Raw genomic sequence first — 16,214 nt, 5'->3', positions numbered from 1 at the left:
AATTGGCTACTTTCAGTATTAAGACGTGATTTTGATGGCAAATTGCGACTTGCGGGTCGATTGTACCGTCTGTCCATGCCTAAGGGGCAGGTTCGGGTCATTGGACTCCCGCAGGCTTAGGTATTGGTAAGGCTTTGAGAGAGCCGTCTTACTGATGGAAGGGACAGAAATGTAGCTTGACATTACATTGTCCCTTATCCTACTCTATGAATCGAGTTGAATTCCGAATTTTGGAGGAATATCGCTATGAATGCTCTCGACCAGCAATCGTTTCCATATGAAATTGCGGCCGTCGACCATTTCTTACAAGTGTTTGCCACCTTAACACTTTTACCATCCACCCCCATCTCCATTTTCAATTTATCTTTTCAGGCCCGCGTCTTTTTGCAACTGTTCAAATGCCCAGCATGTTCACTGGTAGTGCAAATGGTGTTAAGCAGGACACAGCGACTACGAGACACCTAACTGTTGACCACTATTCCTGATTAGAGGATTGGGTATATTAAGTTCAGAGAATGGGCGACGAGAACAAGCAACCGTTGCATTTCAATACGGGGTTTCCATCGTTCAAGATTTGACGCGCAGTAAGAGGTCCATGAACCGAAATAAGGATCATATTGCCCACTCTCCCGTCTGTGATGAAGTGGTCTTTCTGAAGAGTTCACGGCCTATACTCGCACTCGGAAAGCCTGATCCATGAGCTGATGACGGACCTCTAGGGTCTCTGGGGCTAAGCAGCAATGGACCCCGAGAATCTTCGTAAAAGCCGTTCGATGGAACCAGCATCAGCGACAGTTTTGTGCCCTTGGTGGGCTAATCTTAATCATGTTTCCCGGACTTTTCTACTCACCTGGAATTGCTCAACTTAACGTAGAGTGCCTTGTCACCAATAATATTTTCTACATCACACAGACATTCGATTTCGAGCAACACTAAGGACAGACGTAGAGTACAGAGCATGGGGTGACAATATGGTCTAGACAACAAAATAGGTCTTCCTAATTCACTATGATACCGACTGGATGGAGCACCTATTCCTCCAGTCGGAAACCTATGATCAATGAAATCTATTCTGAGCATAACAAAGCTACGTCTTTGAGAGGGTAAAAACGTCTCGGGTGGTTAACGTAAACTTGTTACGAACGGCTGGATTAAGATTCACCGTTTCTCAGCAAGCAAAATCGGAAAGAAAGCAACCTAGAAGGTACAATATTCAACATAAGTCATCGTCCAAGGTCGTGCTGTGCATTGACAGGAACAACCCCCAACCACCCCGAATCCTGGGGCGTCCGGAGGTCCGACCATTCCTGCAGCTCGCCGTACCTTAATCTGTGTTCACTCTCACCAGGCAAGTCTCTTTAAAAATCTACGCTGGGAATCAGCCATCATCATCATTCGAACAAAGAGTCCTCCAGGCTGTGAAAACAAATCCTCAATCATGCGTGTATCCATCGTAAGCCTTCTTGGCCTTCTAGGCGTCTCATCCCATGTAGCCGCCGCGTACACACCCCTCAACATCACAGCCCTTTCAACGCGCAACGGCTACTCCGTCATCGAATGCTGGCAAATCGACTCCATCCCAGTCGAGGCGCGCGCAGCCTTGAACTACGCATTCGGCGGCGACCTGACGCGCGCAGAGTGGTCTATCATCCAACCCAGGACGACGGTAGGTGAAGCTTGGGCGCCGGCTGTGCAGTGAGTAATTTTGCCCAATTTTCATGCTACCTGGAGGGGACTACCTGGTCGCTGGACATTTCGTCTGGTGGGATTGAAACTTGACGGACATGGGGGATCGCTTCATTTGGGATCCTCATTTTCATGTCAAATTTTCGCTGTTGACGTCACTGTGTGGGTGAACTGAGAGGCAGACGACTGACTGCGCGTAGGTTGACCGTCATCGTCAACGGCCTCATCCGCATCACCTCGCCTGCGCCAAAGAACGCCTCTCAAGCAATGCCGCTCCCAGGATCTGAAGACACAGCGCAGCCGCCGGAGACGACGGTCGCCTACATCCAGCCCGGGACGGTGTCCTCGTCGCTGGTGATCGCGGCGGACGTGAAGAACATGAGCGTGCACGCGGGGCACTTCACCGAGTTCCCGGGCGACGAGCCGACGGTGCTGGTGCAGATACCCTGGGCCGGCAACGCGGCGCCGGAGCACACCGTGCTGGGTGAGGGGCCGTGTCACAGGGGGTCGTGGACGTTCTGAACGATGTCATCACGGAGCATTACGGGCTGATGAGGGGAAGGGATCTCATGACAATGGCTAATGGTTCAGCTTTAGCCACGATGGATGGGTGGTTCCCGATACCTCGGGCCAAAGGCGGTATTAGATTCATGGCTATTCTAGCCTTTTGGTATTGCGACTAAAGACCGCCAGAGGATCGCGTTAGCCGACGGTCACGAAAGCCGTAGCTGGGAGAGCCCCTGGAACGTGGACGGCGAAAGGCGGGCGGCAGCAGGAGCACAAAACGTAATCGCGCAAAGGCTAATCTTCTCTGCGCCAAAGCAGCGGGAGGCGGCTCGGATGAGGCGAGAAGGTTGCGGTTTGGGGTTCGTTCGCATGGAAATAAGAGCTTGGCGTTAATGGACGGACGGCAGCGAAGGAAGAAGAGCGAGGAGAAGCCAAATCGTCTGTTGTTTTCTTGTGGTCTCTTTTCGTCTGGATGACGGCGCATGGTTACGGGCTGTGCCATGCGTCGATCGGTGCTCTCTGTTACGCAATAGCCAGTTAGTTGTTCCTAATATTGGTTCTTGGTTCTTGAAGCTACCATTCTTGCCGGGACTTCCGCTGTGACTACGCATCTTGAACACCTCCGGTACACGTATTACGAGGCTGATGAGACATGGAAATGGGCCCATCTTGGGGAGGACTTGTCCCTTCGTCGGTGATGCTCGGCCGTGGTGACGTCTAGCGGACGAGCGCTGGCAAGGGAGGGAGCTTGATGCCACGGGACAACGGCAGATGATTCACAACAGCTTCGTTTCTTTCCTTCTGCCGTGTCATCAAGTCACAATCGGCTGTAAGACGCCGCGTTCGCCGAGGTTCTGGTCGCGGGCTCGTGTAAATTCATGTTCACTGCTGCTGCCGTGTGACGGAACCGACGGCCAGGCCCCCAGACGCGCTCGAGACACGACGTTCACGTTCGTTTGTTTCTTTTCGAAGATCACTGCGCAGGAGCCCGTCTGCTAAGTACATACACTACGCCGAAGCGCAGCAGCACGGAAAGATTCAAATGCAAGGTCCAGAACCTCGGGATGTGACACACCACCAGCACTACCCCCTCTGTGGTCCCGTGTTCATGTTGATGCAGCGTAACGACCGGTCGGTGGTCAGCAAAAGAAAAAATTAGGGAGGGCGATCTCGGCAGTAGCCCTAAGTAAATCTCTCTCTCCTACGATTTGGCTTCCCGCCCCGGCTGCCTGTGCGCTGGTCTGGTTTGCTTGTTGCCCTTCTGCCCTGCCCACCCGCCCACGGGTCCCTCTGCGGGTGCTACTCCGCACGCACCGGGGGATAGGGTTCTGACAGCGATCATCCCAGAAGAGGTGTGCGGCATGCCCAAAGAGGCATGCGGACCCGGGGGTTTGCTCCTAGAGTCCCAGAGGATTGACGTGTGTGGGAGGGAAGATCTCTCGGCAGCGGATAAGATGGCGGGGGGAGGGGGGCCAGAGGGCAGTCAAACGGTTCAAGGCCTGGACTTCGAGGGCGACGTGAACAAAGGCCTGTCGCTGTCAGGTGCTTTGTGTGAGGAATGTGGAAGAAGCAAAGACGACCTGAATAGCAACTCTGATTGGACTTGAGGGTGTTGCGCAGCCTTGGCAGCTAACAGCCAGGCAGTTCGCAGCCGTTTGGTAACGGTGCAGCCAGTCGGGAGCATGTTCAGATGTCTCAAGGCGGCAGGGCCAGGCGTGGCCGGCGATATTTGGGAGTGTGTGTGTGTGTGTCAATCACCAGTCAACGTGACCTCGTGGGCTCGTGGATCACTGCCGCTTTGAGGGAGGGCTGCACTGCTCGAAGGACGCGCCGATGGAGGGTGGGTGGTGGGAGCTTTCCGTCGGTGGCTGAGCATCGTGAGGGTTGTCCTGCGTTCGCGAACCTCACGCGATGGAGGGTCGGACGAGGGGCCATGCTAAGCTTCGCCAGCCTGCTAAGTTTGGCGTCTGCCGGAAGGACGGCCTGATGGCGCTGACGGTTCGCATTTTGCCTGGAATTAGACTACGTGGGAAGAGAGGAGCAGGCTTATGGGGAAAAACACGAGTAAGAGGATAAGGTTGGCGTGAAGGATAAAGCTTCAAGGATTGGAGGCGAAGCGCTGAAGCTGTGCTTTGGGGTTTACGGGGGTCTTTTGCTCAGTGTGCTCTCCTCTTTTCGTTAGTCTGCAGCCAGCAAGTGTTGGGCCTGCGTGTGTGGGCGCTTTCAGATGATTGATCTCCGAAAGACAGCGCCGAGTGACTGGAGCGTTGCTTTTCCGGGAGACACTATGTACGTCGGGCGCTCACCCGTCTTGCCCGTCAGATGTCATCAACCCATCGGCGCAAGCTGCGAATCGCAGAACGGATATGTACGATGACCCTGGCGCTGGGCCAGGAGGGTCGGCCTCGGCCTCGGCCGGGTCGCTGGCTGAGTTGACGCGGTAGGCGATGATTGGAGTTGGGGGTGGGAGTGAATCAGGGGACGAGTGGGATCGGTGGTCAATTGACTCTGCATATGGAGGAGGGAAACGTGGGTGTAGTAGGAGAAGCCACGGAGCTGACTCGTGGTGTGGTTGAGCGTGCGTGTGTATGTGAGTGTGACAGGCGCCTTGAAGGAGTTGACATGTGAAAAGGAGAAACAGTGACTATGAACGAGTAAGAGAGAGAGAGTCGAAGCGTTGCGTGCTACCGCTGCCGCTGGATCCTGCAACGAACGCACGGAAATAGCACCAAGTGTCACTCACGACTGTCACCAGCATCCAATGAGGCGCACGGCTTGGGCGACTTGACGTGGTGCCCGTCCAACCGGTCCAAGTCTCCCGTTCGGCCGTCCATGTTCTAGACAAGACCATTGACATAACGCCCAAGACACTTGTGGCTCGCTGCCTGCGCTGCGGTCTCTCAGATGACTGAACTACACGAACTACATGGCACGTCCAGTCGCCGTGACTGCTCGGTGTTCAGTAGTAGGCAGCTGGGGACTTGGGTGGCCATTTGGCTTGTGATACGTGACTTTTCGCAATGCTACCGCATCGGCTTGTTTTGAAGCTTTAAGGCTGCAGAGCTGCTGCCTCTTACATTGCCGTTGGCGGAGGGGTCACATAATAACACCCTCTCTTATGATTTGAAGGATCATCGTCAACAGCCAACTCAACTCGCAGGACTGGGCTCGCCGATTCTCTCGCTAGCACGGCAAAATATCGAATTCCCGAATGTCCACAGCAAATCAGGGCATTTAGCGATTTCCCCTCGTCTCTCTTGCCAGACCAAAACGCTGTGCAGGGACATCCACAGGAGAGGGGAACCCGATGATTGACTCGAGTTGCACACACCACAACTCTTTGCGCGCCCTCGTCCAGCCCTCTCTAGCGACATCGGCGGTTACGCGGGGACACTTCCAGTGAGGGGCCGCCGGACCAGCGAACAGGGGGAGGCCCTGGAGCGCGTCTCGCCTTGACTTTGTGTGGTTCCTCTTGGCTTTTTGATGCCCGCCGCCAATCATCCACTCGAGACGAGACACACACGAAGAAGACGGGGTAATAGTAAAAGTAACATTCGAAAAAGTCGCAGTCTGAAAAGTTATTCCCCAGGAAGCTGAAGATTGAGACAAGGCGCCGGTGGGACGAAACGACGACAAGGAACACCACCGAGACAAGCGACCGTTAAAACAAATCAACAATAAACACTTGCCAGCTGAGCTTTCAGTCACAGCTAGATAGACAAGCCGAGAGAGCGCCGGGCAAGACACGACGGTGACGACGTTGCGAAAGATTCTGTATCCAGGCCGCCGCCATCCCGTTCCCGTCCGCCCGTCCTCCTCCGCAAGCCAGAAAGCTAGGAGGCACCTTTACCGTCACCGCGGAGCTTCCAGCCGGACTCGTCCTCAATAGTGACGACTTAGCTCTCATCCCACATCAACGAAGCGTCGAACAGCGCATCACATTCACAAGAAAAAGGTGGAGCAGGATATCAACAAGGCCATCCTCGTCTCCAAGCTTTACCGTCTCGCCTCTTTCGCCTCTATCTCATCATTCAATTCTACGGCACGGCGGAATTCGACCTTTCGTCTCATCTCGCCTGCTGTTCGTCACTCACTTTCGCGTTCCCCTCACCACAATCTTTCGTAATCTCTCTCTGAACTTTGCCCATCTCGCCAATTCCCTGATTCGGCGTCACCGCTGTTCTCCAGTCTTACTCTCAAGGACCTCCTCCCCTTGAGAACAGACCCAACAAAATCTCGGCTGTCGAGCCTGTCCTGCAACAACCGCAACTTACGCAATACTCGTAGCAGCCAGGCCAGGCCAGGCACCGCTCCAGTTCTCCCAGGATTCGCCCGAGTGCATGCACACTATTCGTACGTTAGGTACACTACGTGCTGCTGCGCTCACTCACCTCACCACGCAACAAACACACACAGCGTGCATGCAACTCGCATGCCACCAACCCTGTTGGAGACGCAGCCTAGCCCGGATACAGGCCGAGTACGTACAGGTTACAGGCTACACCACGCCTCTCTCAGTTAGCTGCATGGAAGGGCCGCATTGCAGCTTCGCAACACAAACTTGAGACGACAAGACGGCAAAAAACCAGAGGGAATAACACCAAAGAAGAGCCGACGAATCTCCAGCGCCCCTTCGCCAACTGCGGCGAAAGAAGGCCGCGAACCCAACGCCAAAAACGCCTGCGTTCCTAAGTGGATAACAGCCACCCGCCGTGTTTCTTGTGTTTCTTACCTTTCTCCACCGCGGCGCATCAAACAGCGACACAACGCGGTCTAGAATCCGAAGGAGGGGTTGAACACCGCAAGACTCTCTGTCTGTCACTGTCGGCTCTCAAGCAACAGTCACGTCAGTTCCTGTTCAAGTGTGCGCTGGAGCGGAGCACTGCCCGCCTAGCGTGTAGCAACACGACAATCGTCCATCATCGTCCCAACTTTCGAAACTCTGCAACACGAAAGGCCCTTTTCCCATCATCGCCTTTTTGGCTTTCTTGGCCCGTTCAAGCAACGAGCAAGTCAGTGCCTTGCAGGCTTCCACCCCCTTCCACCCTGTCTTGTCTCTTGTCGTTCGCTCTGGCGTCTGAACTTGATCGGGCTTGGTCCGGTGCAGAGTCGAACTGTCTTGGCCCAATTCGCAGGATTCTTTTGAGCCTTTTTGTGATATATCACCGCCATTTCCTCTCGATAGCCAGCCCGGGCGTCCACCTCGACTTACGCAGCTTGTTTTCCTGCGCGAGGTTGAGACATACATATGCGACTGTGCCCCGTCCCCCTTGTATTCTAACCCCGGGCAACTACTCACGTCGGCGGCTTGTCGTCTCATCCACGACGCACTCTTTGCCTGGCCATTCTCTTCTTCTGCTGTTGTGCAGCTGCAGTCCAGGCCCAGTCTGGTCCATCCTGCCCGCAAACCCCCACCTCGTCCTCGTCCTGCAGCAGCCATAGCCGCAGGTGTAGTTGACAAGTCGAAGTCGAAGCCCCCCCCTCTCGTCCGATCTCACAGCCCGTTATTGGTGTTGCTCTGCACTGCGACTGCGACTCTCCTCGATATCCTCTCCGATTCCCTCCCATCGAGGTCCCCTCTTCACCAGTTGATCCCAGCTCATTCAAAAGAGGAAAAAGGCCTGGGTACCTCGCCCTAACCAGTCAAGTCCAGCCACCACGCCGCAACGCCGCACCGGCGCCATCCAGCCATCGACCGGAACTCTTTACTGAGGCCATCCCTTCCCCTTGTCCGCTGCCAACACACTGATTGACATTTTGTCACCGTCGCAGAGTCCAACTGGGGCTCTCCCGCATAACATCAACCTGCACCCCTAACCCACCACACCGCACCACACCACAGAAAGCATATCGAACCGGGGAATAACCTCGCGGCCTATCCCAGCACCGCATAAGGTCGAGAGAGGAGAGAAGTGAGGAGCAGCAGCCACCTCATCAGTCCACGCATAAGTGTCCCCGGCGATCAACCATCAAACCTGCCTTCGCGACAGGCGGTGTCTCTGCCACTTGCATCTGTACCTACATATTCTCATCCCGCCTCTTCCCTCACTCATCGCATACACTCACCCGCGCCTCTCATCAACCCCCGCTCTGAGACCTTGACGTCTGATCACCCCACGCGCTCCAACATCAAGAGCCCAGGCACAAGAAGAACACCAAAAAGAAAAAACAATAGCCCCAGCAGGGCTTTGTGCGTGCAGCAGCACCCTCATCCCACCCCGCCTCGAAAGGAGCTCCAACATCCATCAAACACGCCCCCATTCCTCAGCAAGACATCCCAGGTCCCAGCTGCAGCACCACGAGACACCCCCCCCCCCCCCCCCCCATCGCGGCGCCTCACCGCAACATCCTGATCCAATCACGGCCCCCTAGCCCGCCCACGACGACAACCTCCCCTGCCACCCGCGAACCGGGGGGTGTCAAGTCAAGCAAACACACGCGAACCAGCAGGCCCTGTCCGATAGTGGAGGGCGCTCCGATTCCTGTCGATTTCATCGTCCCTTTTTAAGTTGCTTGCCCCGTCTAGCCCTGCACCACCGCAGAGAGGGGCCCTGTCACAACATATTTTTTTTGTGTTCTCTCGCAGCTTGCTTCCAAAGCCAGAGGGAAAAGATCCAATCCCCTCTTCTGTTGTACAACATCGTCCTCCACCGGCGAAGAGTCACAAGAAGGCAGGGATTCCCAAATCTTCTAGAAGAAAAGGCACACAAAAAATCAAAACCAACCACACGGGAAGAAGAGTCCACTCTCCGACACACTATTGTCGTCAGATCAACGCGAATTCGGAATCGTGGACCCTCAACCGGAGAGGGGTGCTCGTCTCGTCTCTTTATTTTCCTCAGACCGCAACTTCTGATACCACTCCGTCCCTCATCTCCGCCTTTTGACGAGAAAATCTCGTCTACGATCTCGTTGATACACATTCCCCCCGGGAGGCCTGCCACACACAATCAATCGGTTTCCGGCCCCCTTTCTCCAGACGTCTCTTTTCCCACCAAAACCCATCGCGGCTCGCAGCTTGGTTACTAAAAGCTCGCTCGTTGGCGCCTAGTCCACCAACACACTCATACCCACTCACTCCTCGATCGTCGGCTTCACTGCATTCATCGAGTTGAGGGGGGAAATCCTCCAATGGCTTTATAGCGAGGATTCAAAACAACCTGTTCAACGTTCTGCAATACTCGCCCTTTGATTTTACACCTTTAACATCAACCCTCTTCTTTGCCTGTGCCTCCAACAGTGAGAGCAACTGCAACTCTTGACGATACTGCACATACACACAACACAACTTCACCAACCCAACACCACCGCAATCATGTCTCGCCTCTCACCCTTCCCCTCCAACCTGGCGACTTTCCGCACCGAGTCCCGCGCAAGCGTCGCCGCCTCCGACACGACATACCACACCTGCGCATACCAATCCTTCCACGACGTAGAGCTCTACGCCCCGAGCTCTCCGCCCTCCAAAGCCCCCGCTCCGGCACCGGTCACCACCACCGTCCGGGCCCCGGCGCCGCTCTCCTCCGCACACCACCAAAAACACCACCACAAGGAGCCAGAACCCGCCGAGATGCGCCGTCAAGACTCCGGCTACGAGTCCCTCCCACCACGCAACTCCCTCTCCTACGCCCGCCGCACATCCACCGCCTCCTCGTCGCAGTCCTCCTCAAACCAGCAACAGCCCCGATCCCGCGGCCGCCCCACGATCCGCCGCGCCCCGAAAACGAGCCCCTATCCGACCACGGCGCGCACCAGCGGCAGCAGCCTCTACCACCCCTCCTCGCGCTCCTCGCACGCGCACGCCCAGCCCGCGACATTCTTCCACTTCCCCGCGCACCCGACGGACCTCGAGCTCGCCAACCGCCGCCGCTCGTCCCCGCGCGGCGAGGACCTCGAGCTCGACCAGCGCGGCCTGCTTTCACCAACGCAGCAGCAGCGGCAGCCCGAAAGCAGCGAGGCCGCCGGCGAGGTCGCGACGCTGCCGCCGCAGGCGACGCACTACTGGACCAGCGACCGGACGCGGCGGCTCGAGTACGCGGCCATCGATGCTGCCAGCCGTGGCGTGAAGGGCTGGTGCAGGCGGCACCTCGTCCCTGACTGCTTCGTCCCGAAGGAGAAGCACGTCGCCTTCGATGACGACACGGGCAGTGTGCGACGGTACAGGCTCGAGCTGGACGAGGAGACGCCCGAGAAGTGCGACTTCAACTCGCGGAAGAGGGGCTGGTTTGGCTGGCGCCGATCCAAGACGGCTTAAATTGCCTACCCATTTTTTAACTGATTTTCTGCTTCGACGCTGGTGTTGAAACTGCTTTACCGAAATATGGGCACTGGGGGACACGGATTCGCATGCATTATTCTTGGCATTTGCACACGCGGCTGGGCAGGCTGCATTGGCGTTCTATACCCAGCATTTTGACACTTTTTTATTCTTTCTTTTCTGTCCTTTTTTTTTCGCTTTTGCGGTACTGCCTAACTCGTTTTTTGTAATGTTTGTTGTTGAGAAGGTTGTTTCCTGGCATGAAGGAATGAGGCATGAACAGATTTGGTCGAATATCAGACTGGCATAGCGAAACACATAGATGATAGAATGACGCGATGAGAGTTGCGGCAAGTCATTTCGAGAGGAGAAGATGGCGGAGGATGTATCTGGAGACTACGAGACCCGTACACAATATGAGAAATTATTGATAGGTTTTCAATCGAAACACGTTAAATCAAATAACACAAACTGATGTCTATACTGTGAATTCTCTCAATTCATCTTGATGTGGTCTATTCTCATTCAAGTGCGGCTCATTGTTCATCTGATCTTAATCGCCCAGAAACCAGCGCCAGACCGTGATGCTACTGCAACTTGAATGTAAAAGGGGGCGGTGGACACCGCTAGACCCGTCCTTCAGGAAAGACAGAGAAGGGCGGTGTCCTGGACCTGAAGCCCGGGCCTTCCGCCCGGATCCGGTGGCCGACGAACGGACCGGCCCGTATCGGCTGGGCTTCCGGTGGAAGAGGCGGTGAAGATTGGAAAGGTCAGATGACGGATCATAATGTCCAATTCAGGTACGAGGACGAGTCAGACGGTCTTGATGGACATGAGGCACAAGAATTGTGATGTATTTGCTGTTGTGTATTAACATCGTGAGATCTGTCGACATTGTGGTGTTGCAACGCCGCGCACGAAGAGAATCGAACACGCACCACGACTCCGCTTCACCATGTCAAAAGCCCTTGGCGAGCGGTGGACCTGGACCGTGAACGTGGAAACGCCTCCTGTCGATCCGGGTTCCCCGTCCCACCAGTTCGCTCATGCTCCGCTCAACCAACGCCGCTTAGGCTTAGTCTTCGAATAATTCCAACAGCCATCCTCACCGCTCGTTGAACATCGACTCCTGATGAGCAACAGACAAATCACCGCCGCGACACGCTGCGCCATGCAGGCTGGGCGCAATCTCTCAACCGATTGAACCCCCAACCCAGCCCGATCCTCACAACGAGTCTCACTTCTGCCCAGCCTTGACGCACTCGATCACAGCCAGATGCCTCCACGGCCCCTGGCCCTTCGCCACGCTGCGAATCTCCAGCCCCGCGCGGCCCAGGACGTCGGTCCAGCACTCGAGCGTGCGCTGCTTGCCGCCGAACGTCAACATCATGAAGTCCAACATCGTGGAGGTGTAGTGAGGCGGGTTGCCCATCACGTCCTCCTGGATCAGCAGCCGGCTGTCCGCGGCCATGGCGTCCGCGATGAGGCGGAGCATGTTGACGGCGAGCTCGTCACCGTAGTTGTGCAGACACCGCCTGATCCAGTATGTAAGAGCGCCTGCAGCAGTCAGCATCGCACGTCTCACACCTCCCGATCGCGAGTGCAGAGGGGGGATCGGGTACCTTTTTCGGGCTGTTCCTTGTGGAAATCTATGACCTGCTTCCTGACGAGTCTCATGTCGGCGTCATCGAGCTGCTTCACGGCCTCCACCACCTCCGGCCGGTCCTGCAGGACGCACCGGTCCAGCGGCAGCTCCGGGTTCTCCTTGTGGATCGCCTTGATGGACTGGCCCCGCCCGGCCCCGACGTCGACGAACACCGCCCGGTCCGTCGGGTTCGCCTTGGCGTAGTCGACAACCCATGTGAAGTCGTAGATGCCCGAGATGGGCATCTTCTCTTCGATGGGACCCATGGCGCGCAGGAAGCGCTGCATGCGTGGCGGGTCGTGCTGCAGCATTTCGTACCAGCCGTACTCTGGCACGCCGTAGGCGAAGGTGCCTGGAACATGGTTGAGCGTCTGCGGTTCTTTGCGGCCGTACTTTTCAAAGTATGCTGGCATTTGGACGTACGGCACCATTCCATTTTCCCAGCTGGCGAGTGTCAGTGTATGTAACATGCACAAGGAAGAGGGTGAACGTACGCCATGCCAACGATTTGGCCAGCGGGTTGCCCGTCGGTGTAAATGCGCGAGCGCTTTGTGTGAGCAACAGCATCATCATCACCCACTTGTTCCAAAATGCCCATCGACGTGAGCACACCTCCGATTCTCCCTGGCAAGTGTCAGTCTACTGTGCCTCACAAGCTTCCCCTACGGTCGCTTCGCTTACGTATCAAAGACTCCTCGGCCTCAACCTTCTTGGCGAGCTCTGCATATGAGATACTCCCCTCCGGCGGGATGTGGTCGTAGGCCTTCCACTCCCAAAACAGTCTGTTCGCACCCATCTGCGCAACCTGCGCCGTCGCGTCAAACCACTCATCGCCCGGGTCCTTGACAGCGGAGATCAGCTTGTGCGCGGCGTCGACGATGCGCCGCCGTTGGCCCTTGTCGAGGTCACTCCCGGTCGTTCCGGGCTCCTTGAGGAATGTCTGGAGGGCCACGGTGACTTCGTCCGCGGCGGCGGTCGCCTCCGCCCGGACCTGATCGCCGACGTCTCCCGACATTGAACAAGCCTGTAGACTCTTTCCTAAAAGGGTGGAGTCTGACTATTTTGTGGGGAATCGACTGGTGGAAATCGAGCAAGTGGCTTGTTACACAACTCCTTCTTTTGGTCCTCGTATGTGTGTTGGAGAATGCGGTGATTGCTGCTGCACGTTTGCCGATCAAAACGGTCTGATTGCATGCGCAGACGTCACACCCGTACCAAAAGTACAGTGACCGGGCACACGGGACGGCGCGCGGAGGAAGACAATAGAGAGGCACGGAATGTGGGCAGAATGGGATGAAAGGTTTAAGCTTGTGCCAATCGATACCAAGCTGGTTGGAATCAAGGAGGGGCACGCAACAGGTCAACAGCGGAAGAGGAGAAGAGAAGCGAAGGAATGATAAACAGCCAGCAGGGCCTTTGCCTCCATCCATCACGTCCATTCAAGACCCATAGTCCCCTTCTTCCCGGTTGCAGTGAAGCGAGGTTCAGCTGCAGGAGCGCTATTAGCTTGATGCGGAAGCTCGGTGTGTAGCCACCCATGTGCCGGCGACAACGTGCCGCGCACGTCCAATGAATGTTAAAAGTCCTCCCCCTCTTCCCTCTTCACTGCTCTTCAAAGAGAGGAGATACCGCCGTCCAGCCAATGGCAACATACCAGACTAAAACTCGGACTAGACGCAAATGACCAGGAAGAAGCGGGCTAAATAGGAGTTGGAGGAGGGGTTAATAATGAGGGGAGGGGCAGGTATCTCAAAGGAAGCGGCAGCATTGGGGGGGAGCATGAATATGACTTGACGGATCAGAGACACGGGCGAAAACGCCACCGCGTGCAAATGGGTTCCAGGCCGGCCTCTTTTGGTGCACCGCATCGGCGGCGTCCCGGCTATCCTGCTCCTGGCCATCTCCTCCTCAAGCGTCCCCTCGCGGAGAGACAAATCCGCCGCTGAGCGAGCTGGAATGGAGGTTGGTGCCAGCGCCGCCGCTCCGACCAGAGCCGGCTAAGACGTCAGGTAGCGCGGCGTGATAGGCTGTGCTCTCTTTGAGGCAGGATGGGCGCAGGGGTGGCATCTTTTGGTGGTGGCTTTGATTTTCCCCCTTTAGTGTCTCGACACTTGATGTCAGTGAAGGTAGCTCACTCTGTTCGCGCACTCGAGGCCGGTGTTGGCTGATGCATTGCTGACACGACACCACGTAGGAGCCGCTTCGTAGTTTAAACCAGTCCAACGGCTTTTTCTTCTTTGGCCCCTTGTCAAATTTTCTCTTTGCTTCCTTCTTGCTGAATCGCCCCGAGCAACTAACGATTGTCACTTCGATCTGGCTGACTCGACCGAATCTCGTCCGCCGAGACTGCGCATCCGGGCTCCCGCGATTGGCTTTTAAGGTTTCTCGAGGCCATTTAATACACCGAGCTGCCCCTCAGCGATAGTTCGTGCTGTCGCCGATCTCCAACGTCAGGGTTCCTCATCAGTTCCAAGGGCAGATCCCTGGTCGAGCGCTCGTGCCCTCAGGGCCACATCTGACGACTGTTACGGCCGAGATCACGGGTCCCGACCTTGCACCACTGAGACGACACCAGCCCGATTGAAGATTCGAGATATCATCAACGGATATCTGGATTCTGGTCCGTGTCAGCTGAAGCAGCCATGGCGGACACAGCAGCAGCCCCCGCAACGCCAGCACCGCCAGCCTCTGAGCCGCAGGAATCGCGACCTGGGGCACAGTCGCCGCAACACCCCTTCGAAGCCGAGAACACAGTCGAGGCCGACACAGATGACGGCGCATCATCACGGGCGGACGAGACGTGGGACGAGGGCTTCGACTCGGCAAGTTCTCATTCAGCATCGACGTCGATGTCGGCCAGCGTGCGCGATTATGTCTTCGAGAACACGCGGCGGTATCACAAGTACATGGAAGGGCGGTACCTCCTGCCGAACGACGAGCCCGAGCAGGACCGCGAGGACATGAAGCATGCGATGTGCGTCAACGTTATGGATGGCAAGCTGCACAGCGCGCCGCTGGAGAACCCGCAGAAGATTGTTGATATCGGCACGGGGACGGGGATCTGGGCGATCGACAGTAGGTTTTCCATCCCCCTCTTACCTTTTTTGCGCGCATCTTGTTGTCTCTTCTTAATTCTTGGGTCTCTCGATCCGATGCTTGGCATGTCTTTGCTCATCCTCGCCATGGAATGTCGTCGCATGGCCAAGCGATTTCGTCCCCACTTCGCATCCCCTATTCGGTCATTGAACCAACATAGGAGCCAAGGCTAACATGCCCAAAGTCGGCGATGAATACCCGGAAGCAGACGTGCTTGGCATCGATCTCTCCCCGATCCAACCAGATTGGGTTCCCCCCAATGTTCGCTTCATGATCGATGACGCCGAGGCAGACTGGGTTTGGCCCGAGAACTCACTCGACTTCGTGCACGCGCGGCACATATGCATGGCCATCAAGAACTGGCCTGGACTCCTCTCAGAAGCCTACAAGTCTCTAAAGCCTGGCGGCTGGGTTGAGCTGCAAGAACTTCGCTTTCATCTTCAATGTGACGATGGGACGATGCCTGGACCGGAGCAGTACGGTTATGGCAAATTTGTGGATCTCTGCATGTCCGGGTTCCGAAGCTTCGGTATCGATCCGTTGATGATGGAGCGCAACCCCGAACTGTTAAGAAACTGCGGGTTCCAAAATGTGACCGAAAAGGTGTGGAAGGTGCCCATTGGGGTGTGGCCGAGGGACCAGAAGCTGAAGACTATTGGGCTGTACAACCGCAGTATGCTTATTGATGCGTTGCAGGCCGTCAGTATGGCGCCCCTGACCAGGGGCTTGAAGTGGAGCGCGAGCGAGGTTGAGATTTTCTTGATTGATGTCAGGAAGAGTTTAATGAATACGTCGATACACTCGTATCTGACGTTTCATGTTGTTTATGGACAGAAGCCGGGAGGTGAATTATAGAAGCAAGTTGTATTATTCTCGCGAAACATCACTAGTCTTTCAAGATACCAGAAAAGGAGTGGCAGATGAATGATATTCACAGGAGTCAGAAATTTCCAGACGTTTTGACCTCAGCTTCCCACCTGCAGATTCATTGTATGAGTTGTTCTTGTGTGGATTCATGCCCGG

At 55.9% G+C, this 16,214-nt stretch overlaps 4 protein-coding genes across 4 annotated transcripts; 3 read left to right on the top strand and 1 right to left on the bottom strand.

Annotated features, from left to right (window-relative positions):
• Positions 1–1,438: 1,438 nt before the first annotated feature.
• On the top strand, positions 1,439–2,208 carry CGCA056_v014164 (uncharacterized protein; the record flags this gene model as incomplete). The annotated part of the gene is made up of 2 exons (XM_037329406.1): positions 1,439–1,695; positions 1,887–2,208. 2 exons carry the CDS (start codon positions 1,439–1,441, stop codon positions 2,206–2,208), a joined length of 579 nt encoding a protein of 192 aa, XP_037171897.1.
• Positions 2,209–9,508: 7,300 nt separating this feature from the next.
• CGCA056_v014163 (uncharacterized protein) lies at positions 9,509–10,447 on the top strand (the record flags this gene model as incomplete). Its single annotated transcript, XM_037329405.1, has 1 exon — positions 9,509–10,447. The coding sequence occupies one exon, from the start codon at positions 9,509–9,511 to the stop codon at positions 10,445–10,447; it is 939 nt and encodes a 312-aa protein (XP_037171900.1).
• A 1,240-nt stretch (positions 10,448–11,687) lies between these two features.
• fsa4-0 (Methyltransferase fsa4) lies at positions 11,688–13,110 on the bottom strand (the record flags this gene model as incomplete). Its single annotated transcript, XM_037329404.1, has 4 exons — positions 11,688–12,007; positions 12,073–12,539; positions 12,590–12,719; positions 12,777–13,110. The coding sequence occupies 4 exons, from the start codon at positions 13,108–13,110 to the stop codon at positions 11,688–11,690; spliced, it is 1,251 nt and encodes a 416-aa protein (XP_037171901.1).
• A 1,627-nt stretch (positions 13,111–14,737) lies between these two features.
• On the top strand, positions 14,738–16,046 carry CGCA056_v014161 (Secondary metabolism regulator LAE1; the record flags this gene model as incomplete). Its single annotated transcript, XM_037329403.1, has 2 exons — positions 14,738–15,170; positions 15,376–16,046. The coding sequence occupies 2 exons, from the start codon at positions 14,738–14,740 to the stop codon at positions 16,044–16,046; spliced, it is 1,104 nt and encodes a 367-aa protein (XP_037171899.1).
• Between the last annotated feature and the right edge of the window lie 168 nt (positions 16,047–16,214).

Source organism: Colletotrichum aenigma (assembly GCF_013390185.1).
Source record: "Colletotrichum aenigma strain Cg56 chromosome Unknown KSG_Cg56_contig10, whole genome shotgun sequence".
Lineage (NCBI taxonomy): Eukaryota > Fungi > Ascomycota > Sordariomycetes > Glomerellales > Glomerellaceae > Colletotrichum > Colletotrichum aenigma.
The sequence above is the reverse complement of the archived record's forward strand: the minus strand, read 5'-3'. Positions and strand labels throughout refer to the sequence as shown.